The sequence below is a fragment of the Xiphias gladius genome, chromosome 12, assembly GCF_016859285.1.
Source record: "Xiphias gladius isolate SHS-SW01 ecotype Sanya breed wild chromosome 12, ASM1685928v1, whole genome shotgun sequence".
NCBI lineage: Eukaryota > Metazoa > Chordata > Actinopteri > Istiophoriformes > Xiphiidae > Xiphias > Xiphias gladius.
In genome coordinates, this window is record NC_053411.1 from 11,096,886 (window position 1) to 11,115,515 (window position 18,630).

The 18,630-nt window shown below is 42.1% G+C and overlaps 1 protein-coding gene across 3 annotated transcripts; it reads left to right on the plus strand.

Annotated features, from left to right (window-relative positions):
• The first annotated feature begins 1,950 nt into the window (after nucleotides 1-1,950).
• agfg2 (ArfGAP with FG repeats 2) lies at nucleotides 1,951-17,603 on the plus strand. 3 transcript variants are annotated; one of them, XM_040141222.1, is made up of 15 exons: nucleotides 1,951-1,967; nucleotides 3,371-3,675; nucleotides 4,587-4,680; nucleotides 6,404-6,519; nucleotides 8,049-8,193; nucleotides 8,586-8,706; nucleotides 8,812-8,916; nucleotides 10,263-10,295; nucleotides 12,041-12,286; nucleotides 13,264-13,336; nucleotides 13,479-13,522; nucleotides 13,732-13,824; nucleotides 15,391-15,510; nucleotides 16,333-16,445; nucleotides 16,579-17,603. In XM_040141222.1, exons 2-15 carry the CDS (start codon nucleotides 3,509-3,511, stop codon nucleotides 16,624-16,626), a joined length of 1,518 nt encoding a protein of 505 aa, XP_039997156.1. In that variant the 5' UTR covers nucleotides 1,951-1,967; nucleotides 3,371-3,508; the 3' UTR covers nucleotides 16,627-17,603. The 3 variants fall into 3 exon arrangements, with proteins under 3 accessions (XP_039997156.1, XP_039997158.1, XP_039997157.1); XM_040141224.1 differs by lacking the exon at nucleotides 1,951-1,967 and having other exon boundaries at nucleotides 3,334-3,675; nucleotides 16,333-16,403; XM_040141223.1 differs by lacking the exons at nucleotides 1,951-1,967; nucleotides 10,263-10,295 and having other exon boundaries at nucleotides 3,334-3,675.
• Nucleotides 17,604-18,630: the final 1,027 nt, after the last annotated feature.

Sequence of the window (18,630 nt, forward strand, 5' to 3'; positions counted from 1 at the left end):
GACCAGCGTGTCATAAATGTTTTATCATTTCTCGTCAAGTGAGACAACTTCCACGATATGCCGGGTTGACGTTGACCAATAGGAGCACCGAGCGCGCCTCTTCACACAACTGTAAACACGGCTGGGGCGAAAGAGGAATGGTGATGTTGTAGCTGCTCATGCCACTGGGTGGAACGGCGAAACGGAGGAAAGGTTTGTGGAGCTCTGGCAACAACGCTGCTGGAATTTTTTTTAATGTTTCCTCCACGAGACGCGAGACAGCCAGTATCATAAACACCACTTTGGTGTCCGCTCTGTGTTTACAGTTTCTGGTTGGTCGGTACCTGTCACCTCCGTCCAATGATATCATGCAGGTCGTAAAAGACGGCACGCCATGATTTGTCAGGTACCAACATTTAGTCTGTAATTTCTCTCGGGCAAGTCTGGGCGAGAATTTATGACTCTAATCGCCTTATTTGACACAGTGACCGCCTCGTCAGCCAGAAATATCGTGTCGTCTTAACCTGGCGTAAGTCAAAACTAAGACTTACAGTACTAAGTCAAAAATATGAGATATTAAGTCAATATTATGACTTAATATGTAGAAAATATGCGATAGTAAATCAAAATTATGCAATACCAAGTCAAATTAAGACTTATTAAGTCAAAAAAATATGAGTTGCTGGGTCAAAACTATGACTTGCTAAACCAAGCATGAGGCAAATTATGAGTTAGTAAGTCAAATTGATAAGATATATAGTAAAACCGTAGACTTGCTAAGACCTCATAACTGTGACTTATTATAGTACATCAAAACTAAGAATCACTAAGTCAAAAATAGGAGGTTTTGAAATACTCTTCCAAACATACATAATAAGTGGAAACTAAGGCTTGCTAGGTCACAAATATGAGATACTAAGTTAAACATTTCACTCAGCATCTATGGATTTTGACTTACGGTGCGTATTTGAATTTTTATCATGCAATTTTTATTTTTTTTTTCTGGCAGAAAGGGGCTTCTATACTTAACAGGTGTCACACCAAAAAAAAAAATTTCAGCGTGTTGGGCAACATCACATAAGCGACTGCACTGTTGCACATCCTCACCACAAACCGGTGTAGCCAGGACACTCTGAAGCCAGAGAAGTGTAATTACGGCGGCTCGGCAGGCCCGTCCCTCTGTGCTCCCTCCTTTATCTGCGTTGAAAGGCACAAACACTCCCCATCCATCCATCCATCTATCTATCTATCTATCTATCTATCTATCCATGTGACGAAGTGGGTGGCTCCCCCTGCTGATCAGTATCAGTCACTGCAGGCTTACTGAAAACAACGTGACTTTTGTGATATTTTTCTTCCTTTGCTCCCAAGTCACAGATTATCTTTTTTTTTTCTTTTTCTTTTTTTTCTTTTCCCCCCATGGGAGTCTATCTCTCAAAAGGATCACGGCGCCGCGGCGCCTTCACTGACCTCCGCACGGATCAGACTGTTTCTGTGTGTTTGTGCCAGTGAGTGGAAAGTCTCACACATACGGTATCTTAACACACGTCGCGGAAAGGGCGTAGTTGGGTCTCTTGTGTTGCTAAATTGCTTTATCAAAAATAAATAGCGCAGAGATGTTCTATCGAGACAAAGAGCTGTGAGGGAGATTGTTATTTTGATGAATAAAAACATTTTTAAAAGCAAAAAAAAAAAAAAAAAAACATGCACGAGTTCCCGGAACAGGCTGTAGGTTTCTTTATGTAATGTGCAATGAAGAATCTCAATTAACTTTTTATGAACTTTAAATGTTGCAATATACTCATCAAAATGCTGGACTGTTTCTTGCCTTTTCGCGGCTGTCCCTTAGCGGAGTCCCTTAAACATAATCTGTCCCTTTTTCTAGAGCGTCAGGAGCGCAGCGCTGCGCCAAAAAAAAAAAGAAAAAAAAAAGGGGGGCGTGTGCGTAAATGGCGCATACAGAGAGCGCAGCGGACGCAGACGCTCAGGTAAGACAGTCGGTTCAGAAAAAGAAATAAAACGGTGGCCGGACGATGTAAAACTTGGCTGCTCGACAGGTTCCTATTTGTCTTTGACAGGAGATCCCCTACGCATCTGTCCAACTGTCAAGTCAGACAGAGTTTAACGTAACACATCCGGTGGGTTTTTCAAAAAAAAAACAAAAAAACAACGGCCTGGCTCGCACCGGAACAATGGTCGGTTGCCCGTAAGAGGCATAGACTGTGTAAACAAAGATATAGGTCGGTGTGGACTTGGTTTATCAGGCACAGCCGTGACTGGGTTTTTGCTAGTCCGCTGCAGCTACTTCAATCAAAGGCAAATCAAATGTCTTGCATTATACAAGGCTGAATTAACTGGGTGCCTCTTGTCCCTTTGATCAAAAACGGGTTTTGTCGGTGTGCAAGCATACTGTAATATTACTGCAGCATTAACAGTATTAGAGCCAGATTTTGGTGACGACCTGGTGGCTTAGGGGTTAAGGTGTTGACCAAACAGTTCATGCCTGCCAAGGACCTTTGGTACTTGACATTTCCCCAACCCCCCCGCCCCCGGGTTTCCTGTCATCTCTCCAAGGTCAGCTATCTAATAATGAAAAATAATCTTAAAAAACAAACGGGTTGTCCCCAACACATGGCCTCAATACCAGGTGAAAATGCAGGGGCCACCCTAAGGCCAGTTTCAGTTTCTTCCACAGGAAGTGGTGCGTATTGCCAAACAAATTTGATAATTAGTTAAAGAAGTCCAAAAGTAATTGCCACACAGACAACCTGGGGCCTTCCAGGGCAGTTTGTAACAGATCAGGTATCACATAGGGCCGCCTATTCAGACTACAAACAGGCCTGTCCACGTGGGGCCTGACGTCCGTTAAAGTTGCTCTGAAATATGGAAACAATATGGAATGTGCCCCAACTGAGCAAGCTCCATCTGCTGAAGAAGACCACGCGGCACGACCAAAAGCTCCAGATCAGCTACTAAATGGACTTTGTAGTCCGATTGTTGTGTCGTCTGCTGTCTCCCAAGGTCAAGAAGGAACTGCTGCAAAGGAAAGCTTGAATTTGACATCAGGCTTTAAATATATACACTAAACAACTGGGACTTTTTTTTCTTTTGTTTTTTTTCTCCTCTCCTTCAAAGTAACCTAAAAATAGCTTATTCGCAGAAAACACACGGAGCAGCTGGAAAATACCTTGACCTAGTAACGGTTTTGATGAAATAACCAGCGGTTACATGGGAACAGATTTTTAAAGAAACAGGCAACTTAAAAAGTGAAATTGTCACCGTTATCAAAAGCGCCACACGTTATTTGCTTTTATTTGGAAGGGAATGTGTAGTATTTCCGGTTTGTCTGCAGCTCTTTCCGTCCAACTTGACGTGCCTCTCCTCTGTGTAGCCATGCATCGGGGTGAAGCCGCATAAAAAGCGTTTCCATAATGCGGGCGTGAGGTGCGAAGGGGCGATCCAGGAGGAGGACCGCGCCGCGCTGCCGGCTGTACACCGAGCCTGCCCGCCGGGCACCGGAGAGAATAAAATGTCGAACCGAAAGCACCGGGACAACCAGGAGATCTGCGCCCGCAAGGTCCGGGAGCTGGCCCAGTCCGGAGTAAACAAACACTGCTTCGAGTGCAACCAGCCCGGGGTGACTTACACCGACATCACGGTGGGCAGCTTCGTCTGCACGTCGTGCTCCGGAATGCTGTGAGTATCAGACCCGCCGGGGCTCGTCTACCGCACGTTCAGCACCGGGGTGAAGCAGAGCAGATACTGATGGAGCCGTAGAGTAAAAAAAAAAAAGTGCCAGGCCTGAGATTACACCACGCACCATCCAGACACAGATGCACAAGTGTGTTGTCTTATTTCGCAGGCGAAACAGGGGGTGTTGGTGTGGTGCAAGAACCGAGGTTGTGTGCACACATTCATTTACGCAGTCTCTCTCTCTCTCTCTCTCTCTCTCTCTCTCATGCGTGTCTTCCAACAGCTTCATAAACGACAAACCGCTAGTTGGTCATTTTCCAGCTCTGAGTTACGTTTCATTTCGTCATGGTGCAGGTTTGACACTACCCCCCCCCCCCTCTCTCTCTCTCTCTCTCCAGGCTCCTCTCCAGTGTGGGCGTGTGTTTGCATCGTGTGTGTGTGTGTGTGTGTGTGTGTGTGTGTGCGCGCGGGCTTGTGTGCTGTCACATTTTGTTCTGCATGTCCAGCCCAGTCCCAACACTCCTCAGGAAGACGGTTTCAGCACTTTTAGTGAGCGTTATTACGCAATCTCGCACAAGTACAGCAGTGGCCCACTTTGTGTCCCCAGCATGGAGAGCAAAAACAGGTCCTGGTTACTGAAAACATATGTTCCTCTGTGACAAGGGGTGTGTGTGTGTGTGTGTGTGTGTGTGTGTGTGTGTGTGTGTGTGTGTGTGTGGGTGTGTGTGGCACCTTTTTTCACAACAAATCTGCCCTTGATTCACAGCCACATGTTAAATACCTCCTCTCCCACCTGCTCTGTCCTCATGTCTTGTCTCAGACACCAGGAATGATTACGTAGCTTCATTTTTTTTTTTTTTTTTTTTTTTTTTCTAACTCCAAATCTCTCTCTCCATCTCTCGTCTGTGTCCCAGGAGAGGCCTCAACCCTCCCCACAGAGTCAAGTCTATCTCCATGACAACCTTCTCCCAACAGGAAGTGGAATTCCTCCAGAACCATGGCAACGAGGTGGGTGACGTCCCACCTGCGGCTTCAGGTGGAGGCAGGACTTTGCAAAGATGCGTTTCACTGTTTTGTTTTTTTCTTGTATTATTCACACTTGTGAGGTTGTCGAAGGTCACTAAGCAAACGCAGCAGCTCAGAGGTTTTTTTTTTTTTTTTTTTTTTCTTAATTTGGTGCGAGTTGAGTTTTAAAACTAAAACTTTTCTTTTTTTTGATACGTCTCTCGTGGCTAACAGTCGAACCATTCTCTGTGGTCAAGCTTCTTCTGGGGAAAAATGCTGCTGCTGGGCTCACACAGTGCCAAGAAACAGAAAGGACCAGCACTGTCCCACCCAAACCATGATCTATTTCCTTTATGTGTGTGTGTGTGTGTGTGTGTGTGTGTGTGTGTGTGTGTGTGTGTGTGTGTGTGTGTGTGTGTGTGTGAGAAGGCCAGTGGTTCCTGAACTTTTTTTAAATCAAGGCAACCCTTCAGACATTTTTCGACTGCGAATGCTCAGCACATATTTTGGCCACAGGTCTTTAGCAAAAATCAAACTCAAGGGATCCTTATCAAAAATGTTTGTTTATGTGATGTGTTTATTTTAAAAAATGACTATGGGCAGATGAAAGCTGCTTATTACGTTAAGTTTTAGTATCAATGAATCTGCTTATTATTTTCTCGATTAATCATTTGATATATAAAATGTAAGAAAATAGTGAAAAATGCCCATAAAAATTACCTCATGTCCAAAGTGATGTCTTCTAATTGCTTTTTTTTTGTCCAATAAACAGTGCAAAACCCCCCAAAAACATTCAGTTTAATGTCACATAAGACAAAGAAAACAACAAATCCCTCACAAATGAGAAGCTAGAATCAATCAAATGTTTGTCATATTTGCTAGAAAAAACTGATAACCGATGATCAGAATATTTTCTTATTAATTGTTTCAGTCCTCTGGCAGATATATCGCTCTGGTATTCTTTAAATGGCTAAATATTGATATTGGGCTCAAAAACCCAGTGTCACTCAAGCTACTACTTGCGTTGCTATGACAACCAGCAGCCTTGAGCTGTGTTGTGGCCATACGGCATATTTAACAGGCGTTTTTGATACGCACATTTGAATATTTCTTGCGTATTTTCTTCCGTTTGAAAACTTAAATGTAAAACGAAGCAAATGTAAATGTAACCTCCTGTTTTTATGTGGGAAAATATTATTGAACATGTTCGATAGAAAATAAAAGACGAAGCACCCAATAGCACCCGCTCTGGGACCCGCTGGTGTAGGCCGCACTCACTCCTGAGCTTATATCAGACAGATAGAGGGTGAAATGATTCAGGCTATCAAGATGAGTGCCGTCCGTTTTTATCAGCTCGCTGTTGGCCAGGGTGTGTGTGTGTGTGTGTGTGTGTGTGTGTGTGTGTGTGAGTCAAGTATAATATGAGGAGAGGCAGAGGTGTACATCATCCAGCTTTTTCTCCTCCTCATCCCCTGAAGAGTGATCCCGCCACTGGTGATTCATAGGCCGTAATATTTGCGGCACTCTGACTTCTGCGCCGGACTTGAATTACTGATGAGAAAGTGTGTGTTTGTGAGAGACTCTCTGAGACTAAATGCCCAACAAAAGCAGCGATTGAGGTTTGATTCATGCTCCAGAAATAAGACACAGACCCCCTTTTGATGCTGTATGATTTGCCAAAGCCGCATGAATTTTAAGTGTTTTCCTGCACAATGTGTGTGTTCAGGTCGGGAGGAGGACTTGGCTGTGTGTGTTTGACCCAAAGACGGATGGCTGCTCTGACATGAAGGACTCTCAGAAGTTCAAAGAGTTCCTCCAGGACAAATATGAGAAGAAAAAATGGTGAGGATTTTGGTTTTCATCTGCAGTATAACATTCTGATCTGAGGTGAAGAGGGCTACAACTATGAATATTTTTCAAATATTGACCAATCTGCGGATTATTTTCTAGAATAACTGATTCATGTCAGACAGCAGTGGAAAAATGCCCATCACAAGTTCCCAGGTGACATCTTCAAAATGTCTTGATTTGTCTGAGAAACTGTCCAAAAGCCAAAAATATTCAGTTTACAATCATGTAAGATGAAGAGAAACAGCAAATCTTGAGTTAGAGAAATTATTTTGAGGAATAGCAACTTTAATCCAGAAATAGCTCTACATTGGATGAATTGTCATTCAAATTTGTCACAGACATTGATGATCCCCAGAGAATGAATCCCCATGACTTTGCTGATCCCCTGACTATTCCTCTCGTGCCGTCATGAGTTGGACGTTTTTCATTTGCAGTGAAATGCGTAGACAGGTATTGGACAAATTACCATGAAAGGGAAAAGCTGTTCAGGTCAGCCTCCGACTTGTAATTCTGAGCCAGGGATGTCTGGAATTTCTGACCCTGAAAATATCTCCCCACTTGGTGAACAGAACTACAGACGTGTCAACAAACTCTTGGCAGAATGTCTGCAAAGGCCCCACCGCTTGTAGTTGACGCCTCACCAAAATAAAATACAATATTAACACTAATACTACCAATTCAGCCAATTTTATAGGGGAAAGACACTGTTTGCTTGTATCTGTTTTTAACTTGGTAACAAGCTGCTATAAATGCATATCACAATAAAAGTAACAAATGTACGATGTTCACCTGGTGTGACTACACGGTTAGCACTAAGTCTAACCACCTTGGAATAATGGGTGAACGCTCCAAAGTCGGAATAAGGGGTGTTTTTCCTTTTCGTGAACGCAGCATTATACCCGCTAAACGTCATCGTGTTAGCATTGTCATTGTTTACAATTTGATGTAAAGCCCTTTGAGACGCATTGTACACATGGAAGTTGCTTGTTATGATAACGATGGTTGTTGTTATTGTGAGCATGTTAGCATGCTGATATTATTTAGCTCATAGCACAGCTTTGCCACGGTACAGCGTCGCAGAACCACTAGCATGCCTGCGGACTCGCAGTCTTGTTTTGGCATTTTTGCTCGGGGAAAAAAAAATGGTTAAAAGATTAATCAATTCTAATGCTAAGAGGATCTAATGCTAATGCTAATTGATTAATCGACTACGTTTAATTTTTCACAGCTATAGAAGTCAAAGGGTATAACAGGGCAAAATTAGATCCATACAACAACTAATGATGTTTGTTCCAAAAATTAGACATCTACAGTTTGAGATGGAGGTTCCTATCCAGGAGATGTAGCTCAAGGATAACGGCTGCTTTCAGTGTGTGGATGAAAAAATAGTTCCTGTTTTGGGTTTAGCCTCGAGCCTTAGAAATATTCCTAATCACAATGTTTGATAAATAGAGCAGTAATTGTGCTTTTTATGAGGCCAGTTAGTGACACAGAATCACTTCATGTCCCATCTTTTGCAGGCATTTTTCCAAAAGTAAGAACCGGAGGGATGTGGAGGGTCCTTGGAGCCCGGGGGTCCAGGCCATGCCCCCTTCCCATGGTCCTTTAGCGAGCCAGGCCCCCACCCATAACCTGCCCCCCAATGCCAGATCCACAAGGCCACTGGTAGGAGGCTTAATGTGCCCTAAATTTGCATGTGATGGACTGAGAGAGTGATGGAAATAAACTGAGGGGACTGAAAGTGCAAGAATGAGGATTCAAGAGAGAAAGTGGGTGGGTGTGGTAGAAAAGGAAGTGAGGGGAGGGAAGAAGTTCAAAGAGTGTCAGAAAATAAAAATGAGATTAGAAGGTGAAGAAACGAGCTGGATTCGTTTCCACACTGCAGCAGAGAGACAGAGACTGATGGGCTGGACAGTCAGAGGGCCAGGTAACCTCCACATCAAAGCCGCTGCTTATGAATTATTGAGAAAGCATGAAAGAGACTCGCCTCTTCAGCCTTTGTCTCCTTCTACCTCTCATCTGCTTCTTTCTCTTTCCTCCTATCTCTTGTCCTCTAGTCTCAGTCCCAGCTGCCGTCGTGGGATCGGGCGCCTGCGGTCTCGCCTGCCGACATGCGGACGGACGTGTTCACCGCTCGGCCATCGCGCTCCCAAAGCTTCAGAGACCCCCCTCTGAAAGGTCGGAGGTTGATCTTTACTGGATCAATAGATATTTTTTGAACTAAAACTAATCGATTCCCTCACTTGTCCATCTTTTTTTTTTTGCTGTCTCTCTCCGATACAGATCCCACCCTGTGCGGGATAGAACGACAGCGGCCAGGCTCCCTCTCGTCAGCGCTGGGAGCTCAGAGCCACGCCCCCTCCTTCCCTGCCCTCCCACGACCATCAGGTGTGTCCCCCACACTGGACGCTTCCTTACCTTCCTTCTCGCGATCTGGCTGGAAAATTGAATTTTGAAATATTTTTATTGTGTTTTCAGAATATTTGTCAAACAGGAAAAAAAAGTTCATAAATTCTTTCATCACATACGCATTCACGTTTTCACACACATCAATAAATATCATGTGATGAATAACGTAATAATAGCGTGATTTAAAAAATAACATGTATCGCGATGGAAGATTTTGGTCACATCACCCACTCCTAGCTTTAATCATTAAGTCCCGATGGACAAGGTTGTACATGGCCGTCAATAGTTTGGTATCAATACATGTCCCACATACATTTGAGAGGGCGTTAAAAACCTCTGTCCAAATGACCTCCAGCCGTGTACACATCCAAAACATATGACTGACGGTGCCTGCATCACACCTGCATTTCAAAGCATGAGTCTGAGGATATTCTAAACTTTTGTTATTGTCAGCAAATTCCATGACAACATCAAAACCAACAAATGTATTAAACCTACCAGCAAGTACTCTCCGTGTAGTCAAAGCCTGACGTGGCTTATTCCTCTGTGCCGTAGAGTTTCATGGTTGCACAAAAACTGTAAAAAAAAAAAAAAAAAAAACACATCAATAAGTCACACTGTTGCACTGGGTGACATGTTCTTTCATTACAATGAACATGGGCATTGCTGACTCAGTACATCGTTGCCAAGTCAAGTCATATTTTATTCATGTTGCTTTGAATACTCATTAGAGCAACAAATGTGTATTAATCTGCTACTGAAAATAGCCCCCGACGAAATGCACTATTTTTTCTCGTTAGAGTAATGTTTGCTAAAAAACTATAATGCATAGCTGTTTGAGAATAAAACTATATATTACTGACTGTTTTTAGATTTTTTTCCAGTGGGAGCCGATGGGCTCGGCGCTGAGGGCCACAGACGGGATAGCGACGTTGAAAAGTACATGTGCAGTGTGCCAGTGTGTTGTGCAGCTGAATGTTTCCGTTGATTCTCATGGATGATGCTGTCCAACGGTGGCTGTTGGCTTTGGGAAGGACAAGGCGAGAGAGGCCGTTCGGCTGCAGTCGTAATTTTCAGCTTGGCAGTGTTTTCCACCATGTCGTTTGGGTTTAAAACGGGTCCATGTGAGCAGCTTAGCATACTGGGTTGCTTGTCAGGAAAAGCAAAATTGAGCAGGCTGCTTGGCTGGCGACAGACGACAGCAGGGACAACAGTTTCATATGACGTCCATGACACTTTCTCCTCTCCTCCCTCTATTTAACCCTCTTTCTTTTTCTGTCTCTTTTTGTCTTATCTCGCTCTCCTCTCTTCCCCTGACATCGTAGCCAGTAGCTCTTTCAAAAACCACTTCACTTTAGGTAAGATACGCCACCAACCGGTGCGTCTGAGTGTGGGCTGAATGGCTGGGATCAATAAGCTTTTTTCATGCTGTTTCATTCATAATGGATGGTCAGTCTGTGGGCCGTGCCGGTGCTGACCATGCCTCAAATGCATGTGAATTTGTTTAGGATATTTATTTCAGATCAGTTTGAAAGAAGACACGGCGCCCTGTACTCATTTAGCCGTCCGAGTCATGGCTGGCCAGTGTCACGTGCTGCAATTGGGGTCGATATTTTACTACATCAGTCAGGTTTACCACTTCAAAGCCCAGATCTGAAGGCTGAGAGGCTCAAAAAGTAATGCTATTTTTAGTCCGTAGCCGCCACTGATACTTTGCCTCCACGTTGGCATTGAAACACTTAAAAACTATGTAGGGCACAGCTGTAATCCCGCAACACACATTTACATCCCAAACAAGTATTCTAGGAAGTTCAGGTATGTCCGCAAAGATAGGCTGTATCTCTAAACTCTCCTGGAGCGAATGATAACATCCCAAAAGCATGCAGCTTGACTAGTGCATGCTTTAAATCTGAGAATCTGTATCAGGTCAAGTCTAGTCTGGTCAGTGTCTCTGACTCCTCAGCTGAAAGAGGGAAACTACCTGTACTTTTATTTGTATTCCCATGCTAACACTATACTAGCATGCTCTGTGGCTGTTTTTTTTTTTTTTTTTTTTGTGAGAAGCTTGCTACCTGGAAAGATGTTAATCGTGACTTCCTGCCTTTGTTACCATCTAACAATTTATTGAACTTGTTGGCTTGCTGCTCTGCCTTTTCATTCTTTTTTTTTTTTTTTTTGTTAATGCTTAACCAAGATGACAGTACGTGCTACTTGATACGTCAAGCTAATGCTACTTGATATTTCAAGCTAATCCAGCCTCTGACAAGCCTCATAGCATGAAAATGTTAATGTTGCATGTATGAGATGTTTTATGTGGTCTGGCTGCCGATTCTCTTTTTATTATATATTTACATATAAATAATGATATATTTTCTATATTTATTTATAACAATATTTGCTAGCATGAAATCGGACTAATGCCCACGAATTGATCTGGATTTAGCATGATAAAGGCACTCTATTCCTTGAATATTAATAATAATAATAATAATAATAATAATAATAATAATAATAATAATAATACCAAAAAAATTTAGCAGATGGTGTTTTCCAGTGCTCAAAAAAAATTGATCACTGTTTTCTCCCTGCAAGGTCATCAAAGTTAATTCTTAAAGTTCCGTCAAACAACAGCTGAAAAACCAATCCTATCCTCAAGGACAATTTAGTATCTGTTCTGGAGCTTTCCATCATATCACATGATCTTCAGGTGAGATTGTTTTCTCAACTGTTGTTTCCGCCGTTAAGAAAGAACTTTGAAGCTCGTGTTTGGATCCTAATATAATCACGATTTAACTTATCATTTTATATTTGTCTCCTCTGCATTGGTTTCAATAGAAATGAAGTTAAAATTAATTTGATATAGTTATATTTTTCACGATTCTTTGAATAATATGAATAAAATTAAGTATTACTGAATTTTTGCTCAGGCCTTCAGTCACTTCAGGGATTTGCAATCACACTATTTTTTTCTTACATACTTGGCTTTGGCCTTGCAGGTTTAAAAGCTCCATATTGTCACTTGCTCTTGAATGCATCAGTAGAGCCTTTTAGCTTTTACCTGCTGCCTTCGCACTGAGTCTCAGTCTTGTTCTCTCGCTCTCAGGTCGTACAGTATCGGCCTCGGGGGCCACGGGGCCCTTCAGGGCCTTCCCCAAGTCTCTCAGCGTGGACTTTGGAGGTCTGAACCATCCTCAGCCACAGCCTCTGCCCCAGTCTCTGTCCCAGCAGCAGCAGCAGCCCGCCAGTGCTGGACAGACGACACCACCGGTCGGCAGCTCCAACGCCCAGGACAGGTATGCTGCCGTATCACAGCTGGACAGCGTCTTCTCTGAAACATCATCGGCCACAGGTAGGAAAATACTTGAATTTGTGACTAGATGCTTTTAATGTTCATGTCAAGTTTTCTGTTACATCTGTATGTTGATCTGTTGGAAGTTCAGCTAGTGAAGGTGGGAAAAGGTAGTTAAATGATGGAAAGTACATTAACTCAGTTACTACTTAAAACACGAGTTCCATTAATCATCTCACAACCTCCTAGATTTATTGTGTTAGGGGGCTCGAGCCTCTAGCACTGGACTCAACCAGCCAAGACAGTAAAATACTGCATAAGCATTTAATTTAATTTAACAACTTAATAATGTATTTAATAGTATTAGATCAGTCACAGGGGCCATTTGTCTGGATTTTGATTCCAGGACCGTTGCTTATAATGGAATATTTTTACATAGTTGTATTGCTACTTTTGCCTAACTAAAGGACCCGAGTACTTCTTCCACCATTGTGCAATAGATATATATAGTAGCAGAGGGAGAGTTTGAGTGTGCATGTGACATAAATTGTCACGGCCAGCTCAGCTACGTTTCATAACATGTTTACTCCGAATGCCAGGGCTTTTAGCAGTTGAATTATACTCGTTGTGTTTGCTCCAGATCAAGGCACCTTCTTGATTTGTTTTGAAATCAGATGTATTTGTTTAATGACCACGATGCATAGGATTCATGTGAGAAGCCCTCAGGCTTTCTACAAGATGCTTTTGTTGTTTTCCACCTTCATCACAGCCTCCCCTGCCTGGCAGAGAAAGGAGGCTATTGATTTTCTGCCCGAGCTCACTTTGATTCATATCAAGCTGAACACAGAGACCGTATTTTATTCTGGCTGTTTGTAATAATTTTGTTTTCTGATGACTTACATGCTTAAGATCAACTGTTTGTGAGATTTTTTACTCGCACTTTAAGCTAATGGGAGCACTCGATTTTCTTAAATTAGCGCTCATTACAGCCCTCATTACAGGTTGTGTTGTGGTCTGTTTGAAATGCTTGTTTGCAGCGCCACCCGTTGGTCCCCCGCAGTACAGCGCCATCTTTGGCAGCAGGCTTTCATCCAGCTCCACACCCGCCAGGTACGAAAAAAACAAATCTAACCTTGTTAAATCAGCTTTTTGTTTAACGTGACAGATTTTTATATGTCCTGCGTACCAGCCCTATCAAGGTCACATTCTGATTGATCCTCCATTTTTTTTTTTTTTTTCTGCTTTTCCCCAGCTCCCCCGGTGTCGATACGGTCTCCAGCTCCCAAACCTTTGCAAGTAGGTACCGAGCACGGACTGCATTGATTCTTCCTGCTAACCTGTGCTGTATTTACATTCAGCTCCTTCACCTTTAGAGCCATCCAGCACCCCTAATTAGGATGCATCTGTGTGACTCAGAGCAGTATTGGTTTGAATAGGCAGGAATGTACCCTGTTAACCCCACACACTGTGAATTATCTCCCCGTCTCTCCCTCTGTGTGTCTCAGATTTCCCCAACCCATTCAGTTCTAGCTCCAGCTCTGCTTCCCAGCAGCCAGTTGCCCTCTCCCCCAGTAACCCCTTCAGCAACGCCTCAGGAGGTGAGACTCATGTTCATGGTCCTTCAGACACTTAACTCGGCTACTTCCTTCTGAAGGTTTTTGAGATGGGAAAACATAAATACAAGTTTTCTGAAAGACTTTTAAACATGTTATACTTTCATTTTTTTTAAAAGATGACAATGATTATGGTAACTGTATCATCAAAATTTGTGATTTTGTGTCACGTTGTTTTGACAGAAGGTTATGAGTTTATGGCATTACTTTGCAAAATGACGTAATCTGGATTCTGTATGTAGAAAGTCTTTCTTTATTGTTCTCATTTGCAAAAAAATGCTTTATTTGTAACTCGGGGCATTTTTAGGGGGCAAGCTGCTAAAAAACAATCAATTCATTCATACACTTAAATAACATCTTAAAAATACTAAATAGGTTAGTGTAAAGACTGAAAGAGAGAAAAGATAGAGGATACAGTATAATGGCAGCGGCCATACATAGCTGAGGGCAATCCAATACCATGAGGGCACGCTATGTCAAAAGAAGTGCATTTATCAGTCTATTCAGGAGTAAACTGACCACCTCGTTTGCTTTGGCTGTGTGCAAGGGAAAAGAATAAATCTTTCTATTCTTTATTATACGCTCAATTTTAATAATTATGTTTTGTGACCATTTATTTATTACATTTTGGTAGGAAAATCAAACTGTGAGAAAAATAGAAGTGACAGAAAACAAACTACTTTGTGTGTGTATATGTGTATATGTGTATACGTGTATATATGTATATATGTAAATATCTATATATGTATGTATATGTGTATATGTGTACATGTGTATATATATATATGTATGTATATGTATGTATGTGTATATATATATATATATATATATATATATATATATATATATATATATATATATATATATATATATATATATATATATATATATATATGTGTATATGTGTATGTGTGTATGTGTGTGTGTGTGTGTGTGTGTGTGTGTGTGTGTGTGTGCATATATGTGTGTGTGTGTGTGTGTGTGTGTATATATGTGTGTGTGTGTGTGTGTGTATATATATATATATATATATATATATATATATATATATATATATATATATATATATATATATATATATATTTATATAATATTAGACACAATAGATCTTATAAAAATACAAGAACTACAAACAGAACTACAAATATTAAAAAAACAGGAATAAAGAGCAGCACACGAACAGCAATCGGGAGGACAGTAATGTGCCATGATCAAAATGAACATTCTGGCATTTGTTCTACTTTCTTATCTGAACCAAAGGTTGATTATTAGACCTCTCAGCTCTGTGCCTTCTATCAGCTCCATTTTAATTATTCAACCATATTATGTACTGATGTATTCAGTTTACATTTGACTGGTCAGATAGCGTATTACTGCTTTATGTTGCCTGTGGGCTCTGTGGTGCGTATGTATGTATGTATGTATGTATGTATATATATATAAGATACCGTTTTCTGTCATTTCATTTGATACCGGCTAACAACTGTTTTTTCTATGTGAATTAATTATCTGTGACTGATCTCATGTTATGTGGGTGTATCTTCTCTCCAGATGACTCCAGTGCATTTGTCACCTCGCCCACCTCTGTTTTCCCTCCATCCGCCTCCTTCCCAGCGCCCACGACCCAGAATGCATTTCCACATGAGTCAGCCAGCAACCGAGAAGCCAATGGTAACTTTTGGTTTTTTGTTATTATTATTATTATTATTATTATTATTATTATTATTGTGTGGGTGTTGTTTGGGAACTTATAATGATTTCATTTAAATAGTCAAGCTTTTGTTTATATTTATTTATCAAGTTTCATCAAATTTAGGTTGTGAGGGCCATTTGTAATGATTAGGAATAAATACATTTATGTAAATATAAGACACCAGAAATATTGTTGCTGTTACTTTTGGTTAAATTCTTCTGCACATAAGTGTCCTGCACTATAATTATTTTTTGTGAGAAAATGTATTCATGATTTAGGTTTGTACTATATGTCAACAAACCATCTGTCCGTATGCTGTACATAAGGAACAGTGTGTGCTGTACCCTGTAACCTGCTCTAAAAAATGAAAATTGAAAAGGACAGTGTGCTCTACAGGGTAAACGACAGCCTTACACCTTCTCATTCATACATTTAACATAAAAACCTGAGGCAGAAATTTAAAAAAAAACCCTGCACACATGCTGTAGCACTGGCTGTCTGGGTGACGTCTACTATATGTGTACTGGCTGCAGATCTAACACTGGGAAGCTGTTAGGCACCAACACACTGCGAATGTGTCATTATTTCAACAGTGACCAACAGCAACAGTCCAAGAATACAAATTCACACACCCAGTAGAGAGCAGCTCCTGCTGCTGCTGCTGCTGCTGCAGCTGCTGCCGCCGCTGCCGCCTGCACTGCGGGTCACATTCTCATCTGCAGTTTCTGGTTTCAGTGCTGTCCTCACACCACTGAACATGTTTTTTTTTTTTTTTTTCATGTTATGTGTGCACGTGTCAGGTTTTGCCTCCTTCCCTGCGGCCGACTCTCAGCCCAAAGTCCCTCGGCCGATGTCGGTGAACCCGTTTACTGTGAGTACGCATTCGTTTCCTGGCAAACAAGTGACACAGAAGGTACTTCAGGGGGACAAATGGGGGGGGGGGTGTCCTAATTACTGTTTTTTGCAAGTTCTCTTTTTCTGCCGAGTGCAGGAAGTATAGTAAAGGCCTCCCCGCTCGTTCTCACCCTGCCTCTCTTGTCCTTCAGGGGAATGTTTACCCCAGTCGAGGGACGTCGCGGAATCCTTTCATCTGACCCCCCCCCCCTTTTACTTCACCCACCCATCGTTCTCTGGGAACCGAGGGAGAAGTGAACTTGAGGAGTCGCTGCCATTTCAATGCCTCTGAAGTATTTTCGCCCTCTGAGGGAGGGTTTGCTGTCCATGCAGATACACCCCACCCCCCAACTCCCTTTTCTGTCTGTGTTTACGTGTTTGTGGTGGAAAAAAAAAATGTGTGAATGTAATTTTGAAATTCCTGTATGTATGAGAGTGTTGGCTTGCTGTGTTTGTACCATAAGACAAATGTCAAAAGGTGTTTGTGTGCCAGTAGACGCCACCTCAGGGCTCTGTGGGAGTCACGAGTAAACGACACCTTTATGATTTTTGCAGAAACACACACTTGCACAAACATATATTACACAAACGTCGCTGCTGCTGCTACTTTGCTTTCATCTCCTCCTGAAAAGTGCAAAAAAAAACATCCCGCTAGTAAACACGTCAGTGTTGTCTTCTGCTTTAAAAAATGTTCGAGTCTCTCATTTGTCCAAAAGAGAAGCCAGCTAAGACCCTGATCCTGCATCGTGAGTTCCTACGAATGGTTATAACCGCCTTAACAGCCTCCTGATGCATGTGAATTAGCATCGAAAGATAAGACGGGCCTTTCTCTGTAATGGGTGTGTGGAACATGTCTGCGTTAGTCACTGTTTTTTTTGTCAGGTGTCCCTCGAAGGATAATCTACGTTTTCCACTCTCAGGCTGCATGCGCTTAGAGGGCTAAAAGGAGATGCTACTGAATGTAAAAGCAATTTCAGAATAACTTACGTAAATGTGTGTGGTAACTTCATGGCTTCATGTACCGGACCAAAATGTTCTCTCGCTGTTTTTTTTCTGTTGACATGGAGGTTTATTTCCCTTATTTTGTCAAAAAAAAGAAAGGAAAGGAAAAAAAAAGAAAAAGAAAAGAGATTAATGTACCAACTTCTTTGTAATGACAAGTATTCATGTTCATAAAATCGGTTTTGTTGCTTCTTAAGACAGTTTGGCTCTGGGCCTTTCTTTGTGTGTGTGAGTGTGTGTGTGTGTGCGTGTTTTCTGGCTCGTTTATATGTAAAAATGTGTTTAAAAAAATAATCTCAAGAACAAAAACGCGAGCATAAAACGGAATCCGGAATACTGTATGTTCTTGGTTCTTCAGCGTGGTAGAGAGTCGTTTTTGACAGACTGTAGTGTTTTCCTGAACCGGCAGGGGGCGCACGGTCTCCACTTCTCTCTGACCTCGTGCGCAAGGTTACTCTTGGATGCATATTGCATAACAACATACATACTGCATAAGGATACAGTACCAAGATAGAAACCCTTTAAAGCCGTCAGGGTGGCTATTATTAGGCGCATTTGAATTATTTATGGCCGTTTCGAATCCAGGGTCAGCCCAACGCCACGGAGTGCGTTTAATAAATCTGCATCATCGGTATTTCTTCGATGCTCTTTCACGGCGAGCGACGGGGGCTTCGCCGCCCGGCCAGACGGGTCTAGACGGGGGGGGAACACGCCGTGCGCACGGGCGGCTCGGAGCGGCAGAAATAACGCGCCTGTAAATGCTTCGTTCATCCACTTACAGCGGCTTAGTCTTCAGGTGATCAGACGTGTACGGGGATCGGTTCTCACACCTGTACCACCGTGTTCCAACAAGACCCCATGAGTTCATTTGATTTATTTATTTATTTTAGATATGTTTATGCCACATCTTACGGTATTGATTAAGGATACCATGTAGGAAGTTTTATTATTATTATTATTATTATTATTATTTCAGAATGTGCAGGGTGCTGCAAAAAAACGTGGTTTAAATATTAACATATCAAAAACGGGACAGAAGGGGATTTTTACAATAAATAGAACAGGATGGACTCACGGACGTGCCAACACTGAAATCATACTCCACACACAGACAGACTCACACACACACACACACACACACACACACACACACACACACTGTGGAGCTCTCGCTGCGTTCAGGTGCTGTGGGAAATACTGGC

What these genes read in the sequence shown, in the direction of transcription:
- agfg2 (XM_040141222.1), top strand. Translation starts at nt 3,509, where the DNA reads ATGTCGAACCGAAAGCACCGGGACAACCAGGAGATCTGCGCCCGCAAG. An exon ending in TGCCCTCCCACGACCATCAG is followed by an intron (nt 8,917 to 10,262) that starts GTGTGTCCCCCA and finishes CTGACATCGTAG; the next exon opens with CCAGTAGCTCTTTCAAAAAC. An exon ending in CTTCAGCAACGCCTCAGGAG is followed by an intron (nt 13,825 to 15,390) that starts GTGAGACTCATG and finishes TCTTCTCTCCAG; the next exon opens with ATGACTCCAGTGCATTTGTC.